The 24,465-nt window shown below is 37.5% G+C and overlaps 1 protein-coding gene across 5 annotated transcripts in view; it reads right to left on the bottom strand.

Moving 5' to 3' along the window:
* The window catches only part of CTNNA2 (catenin (cadherin-associated protein), alpha 2), a 1,482,995-nt gene that overhangs the window by 143,709 nt on the left and 1,314,821 nt on the right, over window positions 1-24,465 (bottom strand). For all 5 annotated transcript variants that reach the window (XM_006866584.1, XM_006866581.1, XM_006866582.1 and 2 more), the window contains 3 exons: window positions 20,863-20,955; window positions 20,097-20,253; window positions 12,182-12,382 (listed from right to left, as the gene is read on the bottom strand). In XM_006866584.1, the coding sequence (XP_006866646.1) occupies window positions 12,182-12,382; window positions 20,097-20,253; window positions 20,863-20,955 (451 nt within the window). The remainder of the gene's footprint in view (window positions 1-12,181; window positions 12,383-20,096; window positions 20,254-20,862; window positions 20,956-24,465) is intronic.

Here is a 24,465-nt window from a genome sequence, read left to right as displayed (position 1 = left end):
TATTTAGGTACTTTGTTGAAAATCAGTTGGCTGCATGTGGATGGTTAATTTCTGGATTCTCGATTCTGTTCTATTGATCAGTGCATCATTCATTGTACCAGTACTAAGCAGTTTTGACCATTGTAGTCATGTAATAAATTTTGAAGTCAGGGAGTGAGAGGCTTCCAATCTTCTTCTTCTTAAGCAGTGTTTTGTTTATCCTGGGTCTCTTTCCTTTCCATTTAAAGTTTGTAATTGTTTTTTTCCATCTCTTTGAAGAATGTCATTGTAATTTGGACTGGGATTGCATTATATGTGCAAATTGCTTTGGGCAGTATTGACATTTTCACAATGTTAAGTCTTCCTATCCAGGAATATGGTACCTTCTTCCATTTTTATAGGTCTTTTTTGGTTTCTTGTAGTAATGTTTTGTTGTTTTCTTTGTATAAATCCTTTGTTTCTCAGATTACATTTATTCCTAGATATTTAATCCTTTGGGTGGCTATTGTGAATGGTATTGCTTTCCTAATGTCCTTTTCAATGCTGTCATTTTTGGTATAGAGGAATCCAACTGATTTTTGTATGTTGATCGTATATCCTGCCACTTTGCTAATTCTTCCAATGAGGTCTAGTAGCTTTTTTACTGAGTCTTTGGGGTTTTCTACGTATAGGATCATATCATCTGCAAATAGGGAACGTTTTACTTAATCTTTGCCAATTTGGATGCCTTTAATTTCCCTGCCTTGCCATATAGCTCTTGCTAAGACTTCCAGCACAATATTGAATAGGAATGGTAACAAAGGGCATCCTTGTCTAGTTCGCATTCGCAGAGGGAAGGCTTTCAGTTTCTCTTCATTGAGAGTGATGTAAGCTGTTGGTTTTGTATATATGCTCTTGATTATGTTGAGGAATTTCCATTCATTTCCTACTTTGTTGGGTGTTTTTATCAGGAATGGATGTTGGAGTTTGTCAAATGCCTTTTCTGCATCAGTAGATATGATCATGTTGTTCTTTTCTTTTGTCTTATTTATATGGTGGATTACATTGATCATTTTTCTAATGGTGAACCTTCCTTGCATCCCTGATATGAATCCTACTTGATCATAATGTATTATATTTTTGATGTGCTGTTGGATTCTGTTGGCTAGGATTTTGTTGAGAATTTTTCCATCTATGTTCTTGAGGAATATTGGTCTATAATTTTCTTTCTTAGTGACATCTTCCTTGGTTTGGTATGAGGCTTATGCTTACTTTACAAAATGTATTAGGAAGTTTTCCATCCTCCTCTATGTTCTGGAATAATGTGAGTAGAATTGGTGGCAGCTCTTCCTTGAATGTTTGGTAGAATTCACCAGTGAAGCCATCTGGGCCTGGACTTCTTTTGGTTGGGAGTTTTTTGATGACCTGATCAATTTCTTCTTTTGTTATGGGTCTGTTCAGGTTTCTACTTCACTGCGTGTAAGTTTAGGTAGTTCGTGTTTTTCTAAAAATGTATCCATCTCTTCTAAGTTTTCAAATTTGTTGGAGTACAACTCTTCATAGTATTCTGTTATTATCCTTTTGATTTCCTTTAGTTCCATTGTGACATCACCCATGTGGTTTCTAATGCCTGTTATTTGTGTCTTCTCCCTCTTTTCTTCTGTTAGGTTTGCCAATGGTCTGTCAATTCTGTTATTCCTTTCAAAGAACCAGCTTCTTGTCCTGTTGGTTCTTTCTATAGTTTTCTGTTTTCTATCTCAATTATATCTGCTGTAATCTTTATTATTTCCTTTCCATTGGTGACTGTAGGTTCCCTCTGTTGGTCTGTTTCTAATTGTTGTAGATGTTATGTTAATGTATGAATTTTGGTTCTTTCTTCTTTTTGGATGTGTGCATTTATTGCAACAAATTGTCCTCTCTGCACTGCTTTAACCATGTCCCAAAGATTTTGGGATGTTGTGTTTTCATTCTCATTTGTTTCTAGGAACTTTGTGAATTCATGTTTAATTTCTTCTATGATGCAGTTGCTTTTCAGCAGGGTGTTATTCAGTTTCCATGTTTTTGACTTTAATTCCTTGGTCTTCCTTTTGTTGATTTCTAATTTGATAGCATAGTGGTCTGAGAAGATGCTTTGTAGTATTTTGGTATTTGTAAATTTAAGGAGATTTGTTTTGTGGCCTAAGTCATGGTTTATTCAGGAGAATGTTCCATGTATACGAGAAAAGAATGTGTATTGTACAGTTGTTGGGTTGAGTGCTCTGTACACATCTATGAGGTACAATTGGCTGATTGTGTTATTTAGTTCTTCTGTGTCATTGTCAAGTTTCTTTCTGGTTGTTCTATCTATTTTTGAAAGTGGTGTGTTAAAATCACCCACTAATATTGTAGATTCGTCTATTTCTTTCTTCAAATCTATTAGTTTACTTTATAAATTTTGGTACACTTTCATTAGGAGCATTGATATTAAATATGGTTACGTCACCTTGTTCAATTGTCCCTTTAATCATGAGATAATGTCCACCCTTATCTATTATGCTGGTTTTTGCCTTAAAGTTTATTTTATCACAGATTAGTACTGCTACTCCTGTTTTTTTTTTTTTTTATTGCAGTTAGCTTGGTATATTTTTTTCCATCCTTTGAATTTTAATCTGTTTTTGTCTCTGTGTGTGAGATGTGTCTCTTGCAGACAGCATATAGAAGGATCTTGTTTTCTTATCCATTCTTCCACCCTCCATCTCTCAACCGGTGCATTTAATCCATTTACATTCAGTATAATTATCATAGGTATAGATTAATTGCTGCCATTATGTTTGTTTTTTTGTGGTGTTGCTGCTTTCTTTGTTCTGTGTGTTTTACTTTGCTGAGTTCATGATTTTTGCATTCTTTCTTGTGAGTTTCCTCTTAGTTTTAATGTTTCCATGTTCTTATTGGATTTTCATTTTCTTGGTATGTTCTGAAGTGTTAATATTCTCTGAGGTTACCTTATAGTCCATTAACTTTTCCATCAATTTAGAGCAGTCTGTTTTATCCTGTAACACCTGACCTTCTCATCATCTGGATCTCTGTTCCTATGTGTTTACTGTCTTTTACATTGTAATTTTTTGATCATAGACTGACCTCCCAGATTCTCTGAGTTTGTTTTTGTAGTTTTGTTCTGTTCTCAACTCTTCCTGGTGTCTATTTAGTTCTGGGAGGTGCTGCCACATATGTCAATCTCTAGTTGTTGTCTGTTCTTATTGTTTCTTAGTCCACAGAACTTCCTTTAGGATGTTTTGTAGTTCAGGCAAAATCCCTTAGCTTCTATTTATCCTGGAATGTTTTGGTTACACTGTCATATTTGACTGATACCTTTGCTGGATAAAGGATTCTTGTTTGGTAGTTTTCTTCTTTCAGGGTTTTATATATGTCTCCCCATTGCCTTCTTGCTTGTGTAGTTTCTGATGAGAGATCTGAGCTTAATCTGATTTGCTTGCCTTTGTATGTAACACTTCTCTTTTCCCTAGCTACTTTCAAGAGTGTCTTCTTATCTTTGATTTTGGAGAGCTTGATTATTATATGTCTTGGTGATTTTCTTTTGGGGTCTATCCTTCCTGGCGTTCGTTGAGCTTTCTGAATGTTTATCTTTTCACTTTTCAGGGTGTTAGAGAAATTTCCTTCCAGCAGTTCTTCAACTATTTCCTCTGTGGACGTGTGATTCTTCTTGTTCTGGAATGCTGAGAATTTTTAAGATATTCCTCTTCATGTTGTCCAACATGAATCTTTGACCTTCTTTAGATTTTTTTATTCTTTTTTCTGTTTGCTCTTGTACCTTAGTGGTATTGAGAGATTTGTCTTCCAGCTCACTGGTTCTTCCTTCCATCTCGCCTATTCTACTCCTTTGCCATTTCATTGTATTGTCTATTTCTGATATCCTATTATTAATCTTTTGGACCTCTTTCTGTAGGTTTTGAATTGTTTCGAATGCTGTATCTATCTTAATTGATTGTTCCTTTAGCACTTTCCTGACTTCTTCCTTATTTTTCTCAGCTCCATTGCAAAGTGTTTTGAAACATTTTATAATCATTTTCCTGAATTCTTTCTCAGGCATTTCCAAGGCCTGCCCTCCTTCCAGAAAGGAGTCCAGGTCTACCTTTAGGTGAACTGTCTCAGACATTTTATCTTGTTTCTGGACATGTGCTGATATGCTCATCTGCATTTGCTTCTTGGACATGTTTAGTGTTTATCTTTGGCTTTAACACTTACTTGTTATTTTTTATGCTTTCTGATTGTTTCCAGGTAGATATGATCAGGATGCGGGCTTCCCTTTTCAGTCTTCTTATTGCTTAACTCAGAATAACTTTCACAGATATTGTCTGTCTCCCTGATATATGGCAATTGGTATTGGTTCTTGCCTGGATTTTGGTGTTTTATAGAGTGTTATTGTAGCTTGACTATATAGCAGCAGTTGCTATCTCTTCTTGGGTAATATAGGAAAAGAAAGAGTGCCCCAAGGGTAGAAGGGGGAGCATAAAACAGCCAAACAAAAACAGTAAAAAATAACAAACAAAAACCAAAACAAAACAAAACAAAATTGATTGGATACTGCAGTGTATAATCCTAGAAAAGGGATGTTGGTCAATGTGCCAAACTGCAAAGCGGTTTGAATTGCAAGGTCAGCAGTTCAAGCTCATCAGCTGTTCCTCAGAAACACTATACAGGGTCACTTTGGGCTGGAGGTGACTTGATGGCACCCAACAACAACAATAACAATATGAGTATGACTTTAATGTCCTCTTTTAGCTTCTTGCCTTCAAAGCTGCTTGAGAGATTTCAAGATGCCACTGTTGGTTGTTATGCTGTACCTTAGGATTTAATTTAATTTTCGGCATATTTTAACTCTCTTTCCCTCTCCACATCCCTTGTTCTGGCTTTTCTGTATTTAAAAAAAAAAAAAAAAAAATCAGTTCAGTGCTGGCTCTTGGGCCAAGAGTATCTGTGCGCATGTGTGGCAGAAAAACCCCCAGTGGTGTGGGTTGGGGGTCTCCACTCACTCAGGCACCCCTCTAGTCACCAGTGCACAAACAGTGTGGGGCCAATGAACAGATACCAAAAAAAAGAAAGAAAAGCAGAAGCAAAACTGACAAAGTGCATTGTCCACCTTTGCTCCGAGGTTCCCGGGGCATTTTTCTGTGGTGTGACTGCTGCCCCGCTTGGCCTTGCTGTTTGGTCTTGCCCACGTTGCTGGTTCTGGGCTGAGCCCAGCAGATTCAAAAGTACGTGATTTCTTACTCTTGCTACAAGTTCCACTAGCCATAAGCCTTCAAACCTTTCAAATATTCCTATCTATGTGGTTCTCAGTTTTTGGAGTTCGGCCCTAAATCTGCTTTGTCTGATATTCTATGGTATTGCTGATGGTGAACCTCACTGCACCTCCACCTTAGCCACCATCTAGTCCCGCCCCTCTTATGTTGACGTTTAAGGTACAATAAATCTACAGAAATATCAAAATTTTATCAGTTATAGCCTTACAGTGGCCAGATTAAGTTCCAGTCATGTAGAAAAGGCATTCAGATAAAAAATACATTGCATGGAGCCCAGGTGTAGTGCTGTAGGATAACCACTAGAACACAAGGCTGGTTTGAACCTCAAAGCCAGCAGTTCAAATTCACCAGCTGCTCCTTGGAAACCTTATACAGTGTCACTATGAGTCAGGAATTGAGTCAACAGCTGTAGGATAACAACAATGACATTCACTGCATATTACAGGGCCGTTAGATGAATGAGGTATTCTTAATATCTCCCATGCTTCTGAGTTTCCACTTCCATGAGTACCACGCCTACTAACTAGTAAGACCTTTCCTCCATAACCTCATCATTTTGACCTTTAAAAGAGAAGGAAAATAGCTTTACAGATTATAAGGATTTTAATAAAATATATTTAAAACACAGAAGAATGTCTATGCTGAATAATCTTGGTCATTACAGTTTCTATTTGAAATTCATTGCTTTCATAATCTAATTTTAAGGTCAGTCATGGAGAAATGACTACAATTGTGATTGTTCTTTCTGTCTGTGATACCTAATACTTTTGTCTGGCCTGTAAATGATCCTCATCACCTTCTTCTAACAGAGAGAATACCTATTTCCACCACTTTATCCAGCAGCTAGGAAAGGCAGGTCACCCAACCACAAAACTCAGTCTCATTGATAGCAGAAATCATACCCCACACAATATTACTCATCAGATTATTTCCTACTAACATGTAGAAACTGCGAGAAAAAAGAAATGTATTTTTCTTGGAATCTTGAGCAGTGAGCATGAGGACTCCCAGTGATCATATTTCTACAGGGAGGTAGTGGTGGGGAGGGCCATACCTTACCTTTTTAATGCATTTAATAAATGTAAATATATTAAATGCTAATTATGTAGTAGCACCAATGTAGGCATGGCTGTGTAAATAAAGCTCCTGCCTTCTAGAAGCTGACAATCATGTCTTGGACATAATTATCACATGTACTATATGTCAAAAGGCTGCTAAAGTCCCCTGTTGTCTCCAGCTGAAACTTGAGTTCTATCTTAAAAGTTGAGCTCAATAAACAGAAGTCTAGGAGGAGAAGAAAGCAGAGAACATCACAGGGAAGAGTTGGAGTACATGGGTGAGTGTGCTTGGGGAATAAAGAATAATGAAGACACCTGTCTGGATGAAACAGGGTTTGTACAGTGGAATCCTGGGCAGTAATTGCCCATGTTGAGTGCAGTTAACCAGAAGCCAGAGAATGACGATGTATATATTCCAAGATAAATAATATGAATCAACCTTGGATGATAAAACCTTAGGAAATCAGTGTGAAAGCAAAGGTCCAGAGGCATTAATTAAGTTAAGGCTATACTTTAATAGGTAGCAATTAAGGAAATGAGGTTATTCTGATTCCTAAGATAAATTTGGAGTCCTTAGTGTACTGCTGTAGAATAAGTACTGGACTATACTGCAAGATCGGTGGTTCAAATACACCAACGACTCGTCAGAAGCCCTATCCAGGTTCACTATGAGTTGGAACCCACTCAATGGTACTAAAACAACAATAAACAAATAAATTTGTTCTACATTGTACTGCTTCAATCATCCGCCTCAATATTCTTTCTAATTTTGATTCTTTATATTTGCTGATCCTCTTACATTTTCTAAGGAAAATATACCAAATCATGTAAAAGACTCCTCTTGTTCTTGTAAAACTTCAGTTTGCAGAAGCATGTAAGTAAGAATTATACCATCTGTTTGGCTCATGTGTGCTCCAGAATAATGGAATCCCACTCCCCACACATGAAATGCACAATAAAAGAAGTAACAGAAACCTCCTTGAAAATATTTTTTTTCTAGTTCTTCATTTTTTTTTCTCATCTATTGCTCCCTCTGAAGAAGTTGCTTGCAGAATCTAAAATTCTTTCAATCGTATCACATTCCCATTGCCATAAGCTTGCAACAGCTATCAAATTTACAAGAATGACATTTCAATATAATCTGTTCAGTGAAAAATGAGCCACCCTATGTATATCTAAATATGATATCATTTAAAGTACTTTCTCCCTCTCAGCCTCCTGTAGCAACCCAACTTGGTAAATGAGATCTCTGAAGCTGAGTCTGTCTGGTCAAGCATGAACTTACTACCAAGCTGTTGGCAATTTGTTATAATTCAGGTTTTATTGAAAAGCCATCAAAGTTGCCATGTAAATATTTAATGGATCTGCTGTAAGTTCAACTCATTATGTTTTTTATCAGTCTCGATTAATTTCACACAAAAACTTAAAATACGTATTGTTTTTCTATAATGCTGCCCTGGAATTTCACCACACTATTCAAAATCATTTTTTTTTTTTAACTTGAAGTCACTCTTGGTATCAAAATAAAAAGCATTCTTAAGTACTCTCTTTAGCAAGGAAGTAACATGATTCATGGAAAATCAAACCACAACTGGCTTTTTCACTCTTTATATATCCCTCAATTTCACAGGCGCTGTAGGATAAACAGTCTACTGCAGAGGTGGTTTGAACCGCAAGGTTGGCGGTTCAAGCTCACCAGCCACTCTTCAGAAACCCTATACAGATTGCTATGCATGAGAACCAACTGAAGAGCATTTAATAACATAGGAAAGTGAAGACTCTTGATGTGGTGCTGTAGGATCAGCACTGGACTGCGAACCACAAGATGAGCAATTCAGACCATTAGTTGCTCCTCAGAAACCCTATGGGTCACTATGATTTGGAACTGACTCGCCTATACGTAAAACAACAACAACAACAGTAAAGCAGAAGGAGCCCTGGTAATATAGTGGATTACCAACTGGGCTGCTAATCACAAGGTGAGTAGTTCAGATCCAGCCACATGCTCTGTGGAGAAAGATGAGGCTTTCTACTCCTGTAACAATTTACAGACTAGGAAATCTTATAAAGGGTCACTATGAATTAGAAACTACTTGATGGCACTTAACAACAAGAGATGTTTTTGGCTGTTACAGCTTGGGGCTCAGGGATGGAGTGCTTCCAGTATCTAGTGCATAGGGAGTCAGGAATGCTCCTAAACATTCTATAATATGGGGGATAATTATGCCCTACCCACCCACCTCCCCACTCTGGACCAAGAAACAATTACAGAACAAATTGCCAATAGTGCAAAGATTAAGAAATTCTGCCTCAGGATCTTTAATATAACAATTTAGTTTAGAACTTTGTAAAACATGAAGATTATGGTAATAGCAAAGAAAGAAAGAAAAGACATTTTGTCCATTTTTGTCTTCCATGTCCTAAACTCCTGTTCTTTTCCTCTTCCTTTCTCTAGGTACATCTCCGCCCACAATGCTTGTTCTCCCTCAAAATAAAATGCACTTTCAGGACAAAATGTGATAAGCTCATAATGAAAAGCAACCAATTCATTATGGTTTTAAGTGCATCTTTATCAGAAGCAAAACGTTAGCTCAAAGGTAGAAATTTAGACTTGAGTGATATGGCTAACAGGTTTTTTTTGGAAGACACATGACCCTTTGCACAGCCAGTTACTGAGAAATAATTCATTTTAGCTAATATGTGAAACCAAGAAAACTCTGCACATCGCTATAATTATAAAGTTGATCCTATGGTTTTCCTCAAACTTCATGTGTCTAATCATGCAAGGAGATTCCTCAATTATTCTATGTGACAATCAGTCAGTAAATAGTCAATGTTTTTGCTATCTTTCCTTTGGGAACTTCTCTGTGACTCATACAGAAATAATATTGGTCTGATTTAAGAACAATAGAAAAATAACTGGTTACAAAATAGGCAGTATTTGCTCGCATAGTTTTGTATAAACTGGATATTTCAGTGTGTTCTACGTGGTTTCATTCTTAGTTATCTTCAATACATCCTGCAATATGGAGAGAATCTAAAATGTCTCACTCATCTTCTCCATTCAATTAGGAATTGCCTATGGCATGAGGACAAATCAAGTGCCTTTGGTTAGCTCCCCAGACAAGCTGGGGTGACAAGCTCTGACAATGAACAAATAAGAATGAAATCTTGATTAACAACAATCTGATAGATTGTTCTGTTTCACAGATTTTTTTTTTTTCATCCAGTAAAAAAAAAAAAAAACATAAAAAAGTAAACCAGAAAATTATTTACATTTCAAGCCTCTCGTGAAAATTATTTTAAAATAATTCCAATCAAGACACTGTTCTTGTCTTTAAGTAGATTTTGATGCAATAGGCACCATTGCTTCTGTTCATTTAAACAGCCCAAGATACAATATGAAAGGATTCAAAAGTGTCTCTTGAACAATGCCTGAATTCATTTGGGGTACAAATCACATGGAAATTCAAAAAAGTGTTCTGCATCGTTCATCTGCCATAATTATCATTCCAACCAGTGAAGAGCATGCATGAGCTGACTGGGAATCCTGTCTCAGCCATCTCTTTTTCCCAGACTTGCCCTTCACCCTTCTTTAATAATTTGCAGTCAGTGTCTCTACTCAAGGGAGGGCTGTTTGTCAGATATACCATGTGAAGCTGAGATTTTGCAGCTGAATAGAGGGAATGGGCCAGGAACTGAGAGCCACAGAAATGTGACAGGGTCCCCTTAAGGGTAAAAAAAAAAAAGAAAACATAGTCCTTGAATTGCAGATTTGCATGCCTAATTCTATGTCATCCAAGTAAGGAAAGGAATATTGTATGCCTTGCTTTCTGTTGATCTCCTGAATGCCAAGGGCAAGCCTATTTGGAAGAAAGCTGTGGTGAATTTCAACTAATTAAAATGTGGGTATATTTCATATATTATTATCATTTTTATTTCAAAGTGTGTGAGAATCTCCAGAAAAACAACAATCCTCAGGTATACTATACACTATCTCCCTTTCTGCTTACATTTCAAAGAGAGTGATCAAAGTCTATGTTATCTGTTGTTTTTCTTTGTTATCCAGGCTAACAAATACCTACATAATTCTTTGTAAATACTCTTTACATGCACAAAGATATATACTTCCACTAACAAGTAGAATCATGTAGAATTTGCAACATTGTTATAGCTGACCTTTCAGAGGCGTATCAATTTTTAAAATGCCTAGTGGGTCCAAAGTCCATGTGCAGACCTGAAGAAGCACTCATAAATGTGCGAGGATTCTTCTGAACAACAAATCACTGCATTCATTACCATATTATAACTCCACATAACATAGATCTAAATTCCCTCAATATCTTTGTCTTCCCTCGTTCTCCCTGAACTTTCTGTTATTCTCATTTTATGTCATATACACAGAGAAACAAGAAAGGGGCTAAAGCCAGAACAACTACACACAAAAAAGAAAATACTGAAAACAGATCAGTCTTCAAGTGTTCCCACTTGAAGGTTGTTGGGCTAACTCAGTGGAAGTAAAAAGTTTTCCACCCCAATGTACCTGAGAGCTATCATAGGTTCCCATACATACCTGTATCTTACTCCAGCAATGAGCAGCAATGAACCCCTGTAGAAGGACATATAAGGCTCTACTAGGACGCTATGGAGTCCTGAGGTGGAGCTGTGGGCTTATGTGCCGGACTGCAAAGTCAGTCTGTACCACAAGGTCGGGGGTTCAAGCTCACCAGCCATTCCTTAGAAATCCTATACAAGGTCACCATGGGTAGGAACTGACTCGATGGCACTTAACAACAACAGGTCACTATGAGTCGGAACCGACTCCATGGCACACCACCACCACCATCAGAGGTGTAGTACAGGCTCCTAGTGTAGCACTGAAGGACAAGCAGTGGGCTGCTAACCACCAGGTCAGTGGTGCAAACCCAACAGCCACTCCTCAAAAACCCTACACAGGGTTACTATGAGTCAGAACCAACTTGACATCACTTAAGAACAGAGGAGCAGGGCAGATATTAAAAATTGAATTCTTTTCAACAGCCCCTTCCTATGCATGCATATTGTGATATGTGAGTTTCTGTGAGGCTGGTAGTTATGCCACTGGTCTTTCAAATACTATCAGGATTATCCATTGGAGACCGGTTTCAGTAGAGTTTTTAGACCGAAGGACTCTGGGAAGGGGGACCTGGCAATCTACTTCTGAAAAAACTTGGCCAATGGAGTAATTGGCAGTGGGACACTGTCTGATATATGGCTGGAAGATGAGCCGTTCAGGTTATAAGACAGTCAAAATACAACAGGGAAAGAGATGTCTCTTCAAAGTAGAGTCGAACTTGATGACATGAATAGAGCAAAGCTTTTGGGACCTTCATTTACTAATAGGGTATGACTCAAACTGAGATGAACAGCTGCCAACATATATTAATAGTCGGAACATGGACTATATGAAGTATGGATCTAGGAAAACTGGAAATCATCAAAAATGAAAAGGAATGCATAAAGACTGATATCAGTGAGCTGAAATGGACTTCTATTGTCTATTTAGAATCAGATATTCAAATGTATAATTATGCTAAGGATGAGAAATGAAAGACAGCAAGAGAACAAGTCAGAACACAGTTCTACCCTGAGAATCAGAATTCACTGCATGCAACTTGGAAGGTAATATATGGGAGCAAAACAAAAATATTCTCCAAAAGTTATTCACATTCAAACTAAAGCGAGAATACTCAGTATTCCACCTCTTTCATGATCATGAATCATTTAGAAACATAAAGACCTAGAGAGATCAATAAAACCAATTATTCATATATGAAAATTCATCATTGCATTAACATTTTGTTCAGATCGAGTATCCATGCTTACCTGTCTCTGAGAGCAATTTTGTCGCTTCCAGCACTTTCTCAGTGTAAACACCAGCTTCATAGTTCTCCATTTCAGCATTGATGATATGGATGACTCGGGCTGCTCGACCCCTAATGGCCCCTGCTGTCCGGTCCAGGGTGTCCACATCCCCCTCTTGGAGAGCTATCACACACTTGTTCACATCCTCCAAGATGTGATTCTCTGTGAAGAAGACAAATACATATTTATAAGCATTTACATCACTCAAATACTTAAAAAAACAATCTTAGAGTCATCAATTATCATGTGGCCTCAATTTGCACATCTCAATAAATGCATTGGCATAATTATATTATAACGGTATTTAAAGGTTAATTTATCATTATGGTTGGGTTGTGGTTCTCAAACCTGAGGATCCCCCAGAGAGCTTGAAGAATCACACAGACTGCTGGGTATGACTCTTAGAATTTCTGATACAGTAGGTTTGGGTAGGGGGAAGGGGGAAGGAATTTGCATTTCTACCAAGTTCACACCAATACTAATATTACTGATTTGGGAACCACACCTTGAAGACCACAGACAAAAAAAAAGTATTCTTTCCTTTGTTTGAAAGTTTAAGATATATCACATGAAAGGGTTTTTAAAGGGAAATTGTGGCAGTCAATAATGAAGTTAATCTGACCAGGTAGAAATACTTTCAAAGATGATCAGACTCAAAGCTTAGGATACATGTTTGCTTGGTCATGTTTTTATTAAGGAAACTATTAATGGAAACTATAGAAAGAGGATCAACCAGTCAGTTTTTTAAAGTTCTGTCAAGGGCAAGGAATATGTAAATGAGAAAATGGAATTAATTTACAATTAAAATAAAATCCATTTTGAGGACAGTTTCCCTCTTAAGGTATTGCCCAAAGTGAAAACCAGCCCTGAAGGGTAGAGATTTCTTTCCTAATTAGAAAAGAGAAAACACAAGATCTAGTTTCTGACAGTTTAACAAGTGTACAATTTTGTATTTTCCGTGTCTGATGTGAGATCTATGATTATGTGCCTTGAACATTCTTCAGCAATAGAATTCTATGGAATTGTTCAAAAAGTTTTTCTATTGAAAGAAGGACCTTAAGCTAAAAATATGCTCACATACACAAACATAAGTACATAAGTGGAACAAGTTTGAAATGAGTCCTACGTGATCTGTTAACCTGTTAGTAACTGCAAATTTTGATGAATAATTAATAAAGGATTAAAATAGATTACTGCCTGTTTAGAAAGTTTCTAAGACTAGCTCTGATTTCAAAGTTGCTTCAGAAGGAAAGATGGAGTCCCTGCATTGTGCAGTTAGTGCTCTTGGTTGTTATCCAAAAGGTTGGAAGTTTGAATGTATCCAGAATAGAATTTTGGGAAGTATAGGCCTAGTTATCTATAACTATAATTTTTTTCCCCAAAAAGTCAGCTATTGAAAATCTTTGGTGTACAGTTTTACTCTGACACACATGGAGTTACTATGAGTTGAATTCAAATCAACTTTAGTTGGGGTTTAACGAAAGAGAGACAGAAGAAGAACTAAAGAATCTCAGTCTACATTATGGATTTTTTACTTTCATTAAACCAAAAATTCGGATAGAATTTTTTTATTTTATAGGACATTGAGTAGAAAGTTATACAGTATGAAGTAATTTTTAGAAAGGAATATTTGTCTTGACCTTACACAATATATTTTTTTCACTGAAACCCTTATATTTTATCCAACTCTTAGTTCTTTAATTTCAAACACAAATTGGTAGTGGTGTGCCATGGAGTTAGTTCTGACTTATGGCGACCCTGCATAGGGTTTCTGAGGCCTCATCTTTCTCCCACAGAACAGCTAGTAGTTTCTAACTGCTAACCTTAAGGTTAAGGAGCGCTGGTAGCTTAGTGTTTAGGAGTCAGGCTGCCAACCTCAAGGTCAGCAGTTTGAAATTACCAGGCTAGCAGTTCAAAATTATCAGCAGTTCTGTGGGAGAAAGATGAGGTGTTCTGCTCGCATAAAGATTTACAGCCTCCAAAACCCTGTGCAGGGTCACTATGAACAACAATCTTGAGGTTATCAGCTCAACTCCTAGCCGCTATGCTACAGGAGCTCTTTAAACATATGTGAAAATAAATAAAATCTTAATATTCAATTTAAATCTCAATATTTAATTTTTACAATTCACAAATAAGCACTACTTTCTGAATGCCAGTATTTTCTTCAGTGCAATACAAAACAAAACCCCAACAGTTACAAAAATACAGATTTAAGAGTTATGGATTAAAGGACTTTTGGAAAGTACTGTCCTATGAGATCTTAGAGTATATAACGCAAACCCATCTAAAAGAACATCTGAGAAAACAAAACAAAACAAAAGAACATCTGAGGAAAAAGTTCACTCCATGGAAATTTGGTACAAGATTTTAAATGCAAAAGTTTGATTCTAATAAGCATCTTTTACTGCCCTGCTGGATTCTTCTAGACAATTAAAATGTGCGCTGGCCCCTGTGAGGGAGTCTCTGAGAGGGGCTTCAAATGGAAAACAGGCACCCAGCTGCTATTTTCTTTGAATAGCATAGAAGCATAAGAATAGGCATAGTTATTGCTTTCCTGTGCATAGTTTAAAGGTGGAATTTTTGGAGTTGAATGCAAAACAGTGAGAGATCTGTCAATTATATTAGAAACCATTCCCTCTGGAGTTAATTTTTTTTTTTTTTTTAATTCTCAGAAGTCTTCTTATGACCTAATATCTTTAAAATAGAGTTATTTCCATACAAGCTGGGAATGTGCAACTAATTTAATTAAATAAGTATTAAAAATACTGTTATAGATATAATTATGCCTAGTTTAAAGGAGGCCCGCTTAGGCTGAAAGAAAATTCATTATATCAAAACCACTGAATTGAATCATCAAATTGTTAGCAAACTTTTAAATGGTAAGTCAGGTTATTAATTTCATATGAATAAATGATTAATTTTATTAATATAAAATGTACTAATAGATTAATTTTTCTGAATTAAGTTTTTAATGAAATGTTAAAATATTTTACCCAATGTTTCCTAATCTTTCATAAGAAGTAACCTTTATAAGGTAAAGGAATCATAATCCCTTCATAAAAGTAGTTATATTGATGTGTAGTATACACTGGACTGCTGGTGTGGCACTGTAGGATAAGCACTGGACTACTAACTACAAGGTGTGCTGTTCAAGCCTACCAGTTGTTCCTCGGAAACTCTGTACTGAGTCTCTATGAGTCGGAATTCCCTTCAGCACTTAATAATAACAATAAAACAGTCTACACAATGCTGTAGTCATGGTATAGTGCTGTAGGATAAGAATTAGACTGCAATCCCAGGATGGTCCATTCAAATCCACCAGCTGTTTCTTGGGTCTTTATGAGTTTTTAAAGGGTCTTTATGAGTAAGAACCTACCCAAAGGCATTTAACAACAACATTATGATTCAGTAATCCTTCGAATAGATTTGTATTTTATTAATCCAAGTAAGAGCCATGCTTTTGAAAAGGACTATACCTCTTCATGTAGGCATAGTATCATATGATCAAATGGTCACATTTAGTGTATATAGGAAGTGTTTGTGATCACTTCTCCCTCCCTTGCAACTGGAGGGCTTGCTCCACTTCTTCCAGGTCTGAGGTCTGAGGTCTGAGGCCCATAATTTGGAAAGCACATGGGTCTACTATATTTCAGAAGGATCAGTAAAAAATTTAAAGGCAAGATCCATACTTGATTCTTATTTGCCTTCCTGACCATTTCCTGAATGCAGCAGACAATCCAAGATATCAAGAATAAATATGTCCATTGAAAAGGAACAATCAATTACACATTTTTTAGCCTGAGGTGTTTTTAAGAGAAAAAATCCATACAGTATGGAGATGGAAGATGGTTGTTTCAATTTTAAAAGAACACAAGGTAAAAGTAATAATAATAATAAAAAGGTATATGTATTTCAGAAGGAGCTCAGGTAGCGTAGTAATTATGAATCGAGCTGCTAATCTCATGGTCAGCAGTTTGAAACAACCAGTGGTTTCTCAGGAAAAAGGTGAGGCTCTCTGCCCCTGTAAAGACTTACAGCTTCGGAAGCCCTATACAAGGTTGCTATGAGTCAGAACCAACTCCATGGCACATCACCACCACCACATGTATTTCAGAGATGACACCATTTCTGGGAGAAACCATTTAGGTCATTTGGATGTTACACCCTAATACAAAGTATGGTCTTTGAACATTACATAAAACACTTGACTGGAACATCTTTTGTGATAAACTTCCTTGAATTTTTGCAACCTTACTATCTCAGAAAAGACGCAATTTTGTTATAAAAATCACTAATGACTAGACAATCGTTATCAACTTCAAAGCTATATCTTAATTTTTTTTTTTTTTTTTTTTTAAGTTTACTGTGCGGACTTTTAAAAAAGGGAAAAAAAAAAAAAAGGCTCAAGATGCTGGAGTGAAAAGAAAAAAGACAAAAACAAGAAGAAAATCTTGGATGTTAAAAAGCTGAATTGCTAGCTTTTCTCAGACCACAAATTCCTGCTTTTTCCTTTATTTTTTGAGTCAAACCCAAGAATTACACTACCACGTGGTTAATGCCAAATTGTACATTTAAAAATATTATTAAAAATCATTTTTGCCTGGTGGGAAAAGTTTAAATGCTCTAACATAGCCATTTCTCTTTTTTATGATCCTGGGCCACATCTGAAAATTGGTTTTGTTCCTGTAATATTAATAGCATCATTACACCTCAACCTGTTGCATTTCATAGAGAGGTATTAAACACTCAGACACCTAAGTTCAGGTAGCATGAAAAAACATGAGTCCTTTAAAAACAAAGGTCTTCATTTTTGTTTTTAAAATAGATTTTCCTATCAGAATAGATATTTCCCCCAAGAAGAAATTAATATAAAATGTCATTAATGTCATTCCAAAATGTCTCCTGGGCCAAACTTGTAATTTACTGAAGCAAATGTTTTGGCTGCTGTTCAGAGAAGAAATGGAGAAGTAGTTTCCCCCAACTCTCAGGCTGTGTCCACAGTCTACCAGCAGGACAGAGTGGGCCGTGTCATTATTTGTCAAGCCAGACTATGGAAAGGTGCCTGCCGCCTCTGATTGTCAGCTGCAAAGGCATGCTCCAGCAGGCACTGCCAAGCTGGCTCCCTGACAGCGCCTGTTCATTTTCCTGTCATGGCATGCCGCGGCACTTGTACCACTGGGGTTGGACTACATAGTGTTATCAGCAGCAGCCAAAGCCTTTTCTTGTTACTGGTAATAATGAAATGCACAAAGTAATGGCAGGGAGAGAGGTGACAAAGAGGCAGGCCTGGAGGGAAGAAAATTAAGAGCAGCTTTACCCTATTGAAAAAGTCTGAGATAAGACCTCCTCACCTTGCTATTCCCCGCCCTTAGAAATTTTTGTATATGTGTTTAAAGAAAAGGATAAGTTACAAAAGTTTTAAGTTCTGAAATAATTCCTCACTATAAAAGGCAGCTAGTGGGGACTTTCTCCTCATTTATTTGTAGAATTTCTGGTTACAGAGGAAGAGTTCCAGGGATTATCAGAATTACTAAGTGAGACACTAGCTGGGGAAGGATCCTTTTCCTTCTTGAGGGTTCCTGTAGACATTCTGGAAAAAATGCACTAGCTGCTAGAAAGGAGTTTAGTATTGGTGGCTGCCTCTCTAGTGCCAGGAGGCCCCGGGTGGTGCAGATAGTTATATACCCCACTACTGGGCCAAATATTAGCAGTTCAAACTAAACCATTGGCACCTCAGAAGACTAGTCCAGTGACCTGCTGCAGAAGACCCTATGGAGCGGTTCTACTCTGATTCCATGGCACCAACAACAGCAGCAACTTCCATTGCCCACCACAAAAACCCCCATCATTCCCATCCAAACATCTTATTACAGATACATTCCTTTGAGTGTCCTTTAGGCCTTTATGACTCAACTATGTTGTTGATGTTAAGTGCCATTGAGTCAATTCTGACTCACAGTGACCCTGTATAAGGTTTCTAAGGAGCAGATGATGGGTTTGAGCTGCCAATCTCATGGTTCACAGTCCAGTGCTTATCCTACAGCACCACACCAGAAGTTTGACTCACTATAGGTAAAGCAAAAATTCCAGGCAGGGTATCAATCATATTGTGTTATTATCAGTCAATCTCTAGATATGGGCATATGTAAATGACTAGTTGCTTTGACAAGTGATTGCAAACAAGTACACAGGTTTCTGAAAGGAATTAGATATTGGAATGAAAATACTGGGATCCAGGGACTTGGGCTGAAATGAAAGCAGAAAGCACCAAAGGAACTTTGACTTCTCCCTTGACCTATTAAGAATGATATGCATACTGGGAAGAGGATAATCTGAGTTTTAATGCCACCTCTCCCAAGTTACTTACACTCTTTAGAAGTTCTCAAAGGAAGACTTAGAAGATTGATAACTGTTTTATAGAAGTCTGATGAGTATTAAAAGCAGAGAGCCAGGAAACGTACAGATACAGGGTGTATGTTAGTTCATTTTTCCCACCTGCCTTGTCTTGCCTTTAGTTGTTGCAGTTTGACTTTTTTGGTTACCCATGAAATCTACATAGCTGATTAAGCTTGTTTTCAAACAAATGTAACACAAGTCCTAGTAGAAATTCACTGTTTCTTCATAAAAAGGAAAGACTGTGGCTAAGAAAAACTTTCAAACCCCAGAAATCACATCCACACTGCTGCATTCAGATGTCCTTTCTCTCTGGTTCTTACCAGCAGGGATATGATCCCTCTCTCATTGGCCTGTCTTCCAAGAATGCCATCTAGCAGATTGTGATCAGGAGTACTGTTGATAGACTTGGTTGGATGCCCTATGCATTCAACACACCTGTTTGTAGAATCAATATCTGAACAATGTGAATGTCAAGGGTGACTTAGTTATTCTAATGCTTTGGAGACTAGTGCTGGCAAAAGAAGCTGATGTTTCCAGTGATTTTCTCTCCCAGTCCTCGCCATCAATTGCTCTTCAGAGTGAATTAGCCAAATGTGCTTGGTTCAATGTTTTGAAAAACAGCCTTTTTGTCAGTGACCCAATCTTGAAACAGTGTTGATGAGTCCTGTTAGAGACCAAATTAACTCTCTGGTTATTTAAATACACTTGCCTCCTCCAATCTGGCTCAGTTTATACAGAAGAAAGTTACAATTCTAAATGATGGGAGTTCTAGTCTCTTTCACTCAATTCCTTATGCAACCACATAGACAAATCCTCAGAGCCTCAATGGCTCCCAAGTGGCTTCTAATGGGTTCATTCTATAGCTGGCTTTTCACAAACCTGGGTAACTTCAAAATTATTGCAAAAATGACCCACTTAACATACCCAAATTGGAGTAACTGGCAGCCTATTTTCAAACATAAACCCATCTGAAGTCAGCGTTGTTTTATTTTATACGTATCCCAAACCCTTTCTGGAGTCCTGGTGCGATAAGGACTGGACCACAAAGTTGGTTTGAACCACAAGGCAGTTCAAAGTTATCAGCTGCTCCTCCCAAACCCTACACCGTATCACTATGAAATGAAACCAATTCAGTGGCACTTAACAACTGCAACAACAAGCGCTTTTTATGAATGGGTGAATCAGAAGCATCAAATGGCCATCCTGCTTTGAAAAAAGCCAGAAAAGGAAACAAAAACAGTGAATCTAAAGCTCCTTAAATAAACAGGTTCCAGACATCTTTATCAGAAATATTTTTCCCATATGCTATGATTCACTGTCTTGAAAGAATGTACACACCAAAAATGAATTTTCAAGAGGTGTTATAATCACATTTGCAGAAATGATTTGCAGACCTATGACATTTGTTAGCTACTCTTTATCCCTTCTTGTTATCTTCCTCCAGCTGCTTTGTAAGGTGCCTATTTGCGGTGATTACCTGAGACAGAGAGGAAGTCATCCACGGAGGTGATGTCATCCACTGCCTCAGTCAGAACTCGGACCTGCTTCTCCCACTGGTCTTTGAAGACATCCATGTTATCCTGAGCCACTTTGCTCTGTGGCCGGGCCGCTAGTGTGAGAGCGGCATTGATGACCTATTTGTTAGAAACAATCCAGGGACATGATGACCACACTCTTCAAAGAAAAGAACAAGCAGATCAAAGACCATGTTGAAGTTACTGGACCCCATAGTTTCCACAGATAAGTGGGTTCTCAGAGTTCAGAAAAGACAATAAAAAAAAGTTGAAATCTAAAGTACATAAATTATCAACAACCATTATTTTTATTTACATTGCTTTTCTGAGGGAATTAGCCTCAGTTGTCAAAAAGTATTCACTGGGCAAGTCCCATGTTCTTAGCACAGATGTGGCAGAAATATAGCTCTTGCTTGCTGTATGTGCAAGCTTATAATTTAGTCCTTAAAGCAAAGTAAATAGATAAAGATTATTTAAGTAACCACTCAAAATAAATACAACAAATTCAAGATGAGGGAAAAAGACGGTAATTACCATGGTTATGCTGAAGAGACTTGAGTCATTAGAAATACTTTTTGAGAAAGGTAAGAGCTTGAATGATGGATAACAGTTTTCAGGAAGAGGAAATGGGCAATGCAAAAAAAAGAAATGATGTCAGGACTGGAGTGTAGATGGTTCTGAACACCTGGGTCACTGATGGCCTTTGGAAACAAAGGAAATGAGGCTTACCTGGGGACAGAGACTGTCAATTTGGGTGGCTGCCATCCGGACTAATTTCACCCCTTCCTCGTTGTTGGATATGGAGCAGGCCAAGTTAGCAACCTGTATTGAAGAAGAGAGTAAAGTGAAAATCATGTTGGAGTTAAAAAAACAAAACAAAGCACTATTGCTTAACCTAGTAATGTTTCTGGAGAATACCTGGCCCAGGAAAATACTTTCAAAACCAAGAAAAGGGAAACTTTCCATGTTGAACTAAATACCTCTACTTCCTATGTTGAGTACTTTAGGCATTTGTGCCAGTGACCAGGGTGATAATAATGAATTATTATTTCAAGATTCTTACATATACACAAAGATGCATTTTAACTAGGTTGCTATGAACTGACTTCCCATAACAACTGCTCTGACCTGTCTTTACCCCCCCTTGAGTCCACTAAAACTCAAGCTTGAGTACAAAACACTATAACCTTAATCACAGCAATACTAAACTCTAATCATTGACAAAAACGTAACAGGAAATACTCTAGAGTGAAATGAGACCCATTTTTTTGCTGTTGTTGTTAACTGCTGTCAAGTCAGTTCTGACTCAGAGTGACCCTGTAGAGGGTTTCTAAGGAGCAACCGATGGATTTGAACTTCTGACCTTGCTTCTAGCAGTCCAGTGCTTATCCTATCATGCCACACCAGGACTCTGGAAAGAGACCCATAGTAAGCTGAAAACTAGAAGAACAAAAAGCTCCCAGATCTGCCTGGCTAAGTCTGTTAGGAAGATGCTGAGTCCACCAGAGCCAACTCAAGTACTCTTAGTGGCCAGACAGGTGTGATAAATGAGTAGAAAGTTTGGCATCATTCAATAGGGAATGGTAGCAAGTATGGTTGGTTGTTGGTTGTGTACCATTGAGGTGGTTCCTATGCATAGTGAAGGGTTTGTGAGGTTGTTTGGAATCAGAGCATCTTTCTCCTGCGTAGCAGTTAGGCTTGGGGTTAGCAGCCCAACTCATAGACCATTACACTATCAAGGCTCCTTAGTAGTCAGTATATAGTAAATTGGAAAATGCAGGTCTAGTGTGGTGCTGTGGAATAAAGCATGGGACTGCAGGGTCAGCTTGAACCACAAGGTTGGTGGTTCAAACTTACCATCTGCTCCTTGGAAACTCTATACAGGGTTGCTATGAGTCAGACCCAACCCAGTGGCACTTAACAACAGCAATATATAAAGGTATTTGAATTTGAGTTTTAAAAACATTATACCAGCCACAACAGCTGAACTGAATTTAAATTTCCAGCTCAAGAGTTTCAGTTCATTATTCCTTCACTTCAATGAGTGTGAGCTGATAATACAAGGTCATGTTGATGGGCCAAGTTAACAGTATACAATGCCAAATCAAAACACTGTTTTCTTCCATTGGGCTGGTATCAAGAGGACAGGAGGACAGGGTCAGAAATCTTTTGAGGAAGACACAAAACCTGTAAAGTCTATTACAGTGCCAGCATATACAATGAGAAACCACCAATTTATTTCTAAAAATTATCACATCATTTTCAACATTTTATTTAGTTTTCAAAGGAAATCTGGGAGGAGGACAAGTGTGTCTCTTTATAGCCATCTTCAGAAAAGGCTATCGAGTGCCCAATGGCATAAGGTAGAGCAGGGAATAAGAATGCAGGCCTGCTATCAACAGTTTCTTTTTGTTATATTAATTGTCACCACAATGAATTATCATTAACCTTTGCTGTATATGCAGTCTCTATTCTAGTTCTGTTTGGCACAGTTTGCATGTAACTGCTAACCTATAGGCTACTGGTTTGAATACATTGAGCAGCTTTGCAGGCAAAAAGACCTGGTGATATACCTCCAGGAAGACTGCAGTCCAGAAAGCCTTAGGCAGCAGTGCTGCTCTAACACTTGGGGTTGCCCTGAGTCAGAATCAACTCGAAAACAATGGCTACATTCTAGTTTATTTTATATTCCAAGTATTTAACTCAATACATGACACAATTGGCACTTAATACATTTACTGAATGGATTAAAGAATAGCATTTATATTTAGTAGAACTAATATACAGTAATTTGGAATATACAACTAAAAAACTCACCACTCTTGAGTGGAGTTTGACTCATAACTACCCTTTATAGGGTTTCTGAGACCATAAATCTTCAGGGGAGCAGAAAGCCTAATCTTTTTCCCATGGAGCGCCTGGTGAGTTTGAACTACAGACATTGCAGTTAGCAGTCCAGTGCTTATCCTGCAGTGTCAACAAGGCTCTTAGTATGGAAACAGTATAGATGAAAGATAATATTAAAGATAAAATTGAACTATACCTTTAATTCAGCTATAAATTCATCTTATCTTCCAACACACGTTAATGAACTCTTGGCGTTAAATTATGACCCACTGACTAGTGCCAGTCCAGAATGCTATTTCCTCATTCATGGTGATGCTGAAGAAAATTAAAGCAAATCCCAAAGAGACAAAATATGACCTTGAAAATATTTCACCTGAATTTAGACACCATCTCAAGATCACATTTTATGCATTAGACACTAATGACCAAAAACCAGAAGAGTTGTGGGATGACATCAAGAACACCATAGAGGAAGAAAGCAAAAAGTGTTTTTAAAAGATGGAAGAAAGCAAAGACAGAATTCAGAAGAGACTCTGAAACTTGCTTTGGAGCATAGAGAAGCTAAAGGGAATGGAAGAAATGATGAAGTGAAACAGCTGAACAGAAAATTTCAAATGGAAGCTTAAGAAGACGAAGTCAAGTATTATTTTGAAACCTGTGAAGACCTAGAGTTAGAGATCCAAAAGGGAAGAGCACACTCAGTATTTCTCAAGCTGAAAGAACTGAAGAAAAATTCAAGCCTTGACTTGCAATATTGAAGGACTTCCATGAAAAGAAGGTAGAAAAAATATAATTACTGTACCCCCCCAAAAAAAGTCTATGTGAAACCATTTTAGCTTATAAAGTAACATCTGATTAAGAACTGACAGCATTACAGGAAGAAGTACAAGTTACCCTGAAGGATTTGGTAAAAAAAAAAAAAAAAAAAAAAAACAAGGCTCCAGGAACTGAGGGTATACAGAGTGAAATCTTAGAGCACACTGATGAAGCACTGTAGGTGTTCACTCATCTATTCCAGAAATTTGGTAGACAGCTACCTGGCCAACTGATTGGAAGAAATCCATATATTTGTGCTTATTCCAAAGAGTGGTGATCCAATGGCTGCAGAAATCCTAAAACCATATAATTAACTCCACAAGTAAAATTTTGCTGAAGATTATTCAAAAGCCAGCTGCCAGAAATTCAAGCTGAATTCAGAAAAGGATATGGAACAAGAGATATCATCACTGACTTCAAATGAATCTGGGCTGAAAGCAGAGAATACCATAAAGATTTATTGTGCTTTATTAACTGCTCAAAGGCTTTTCACTGTGTGGGTCATGACAAACATTGCTAAGAATGGCACTTAATGATATAAGTAATTCTCAAAGTGAGCACTGAGTGGCTACTAATTTGCTACCCCTGCTAGAGAGTAAGATCCCCTAAGAACTTGATTGAACCTCAGCATAGTGATCCTGCTTGGTCACCTTAGAGCAGGTGGTGGGG

This window comes from Chrysochloris asiatica, unplaced genomic scaffold, assembly GCF_000296735.1.
Source record: "Chrysochloris asiatica unplaced genomic scaffold, ChrAsi1.0 scaffold00093, whole genome shotgun sequence".
Taxonomy (NCBI): Eukaryota; Metazoa; Chordata; class Mammalia; order Afrosoricida; family Chrysochloridae; genus Chrysochloris; species Chrysochloris asiatica.
Note: the sequence above shows the minus strand (reverse complement) of the source record. Positions and strands in the feature narration are given on the sequence as shown.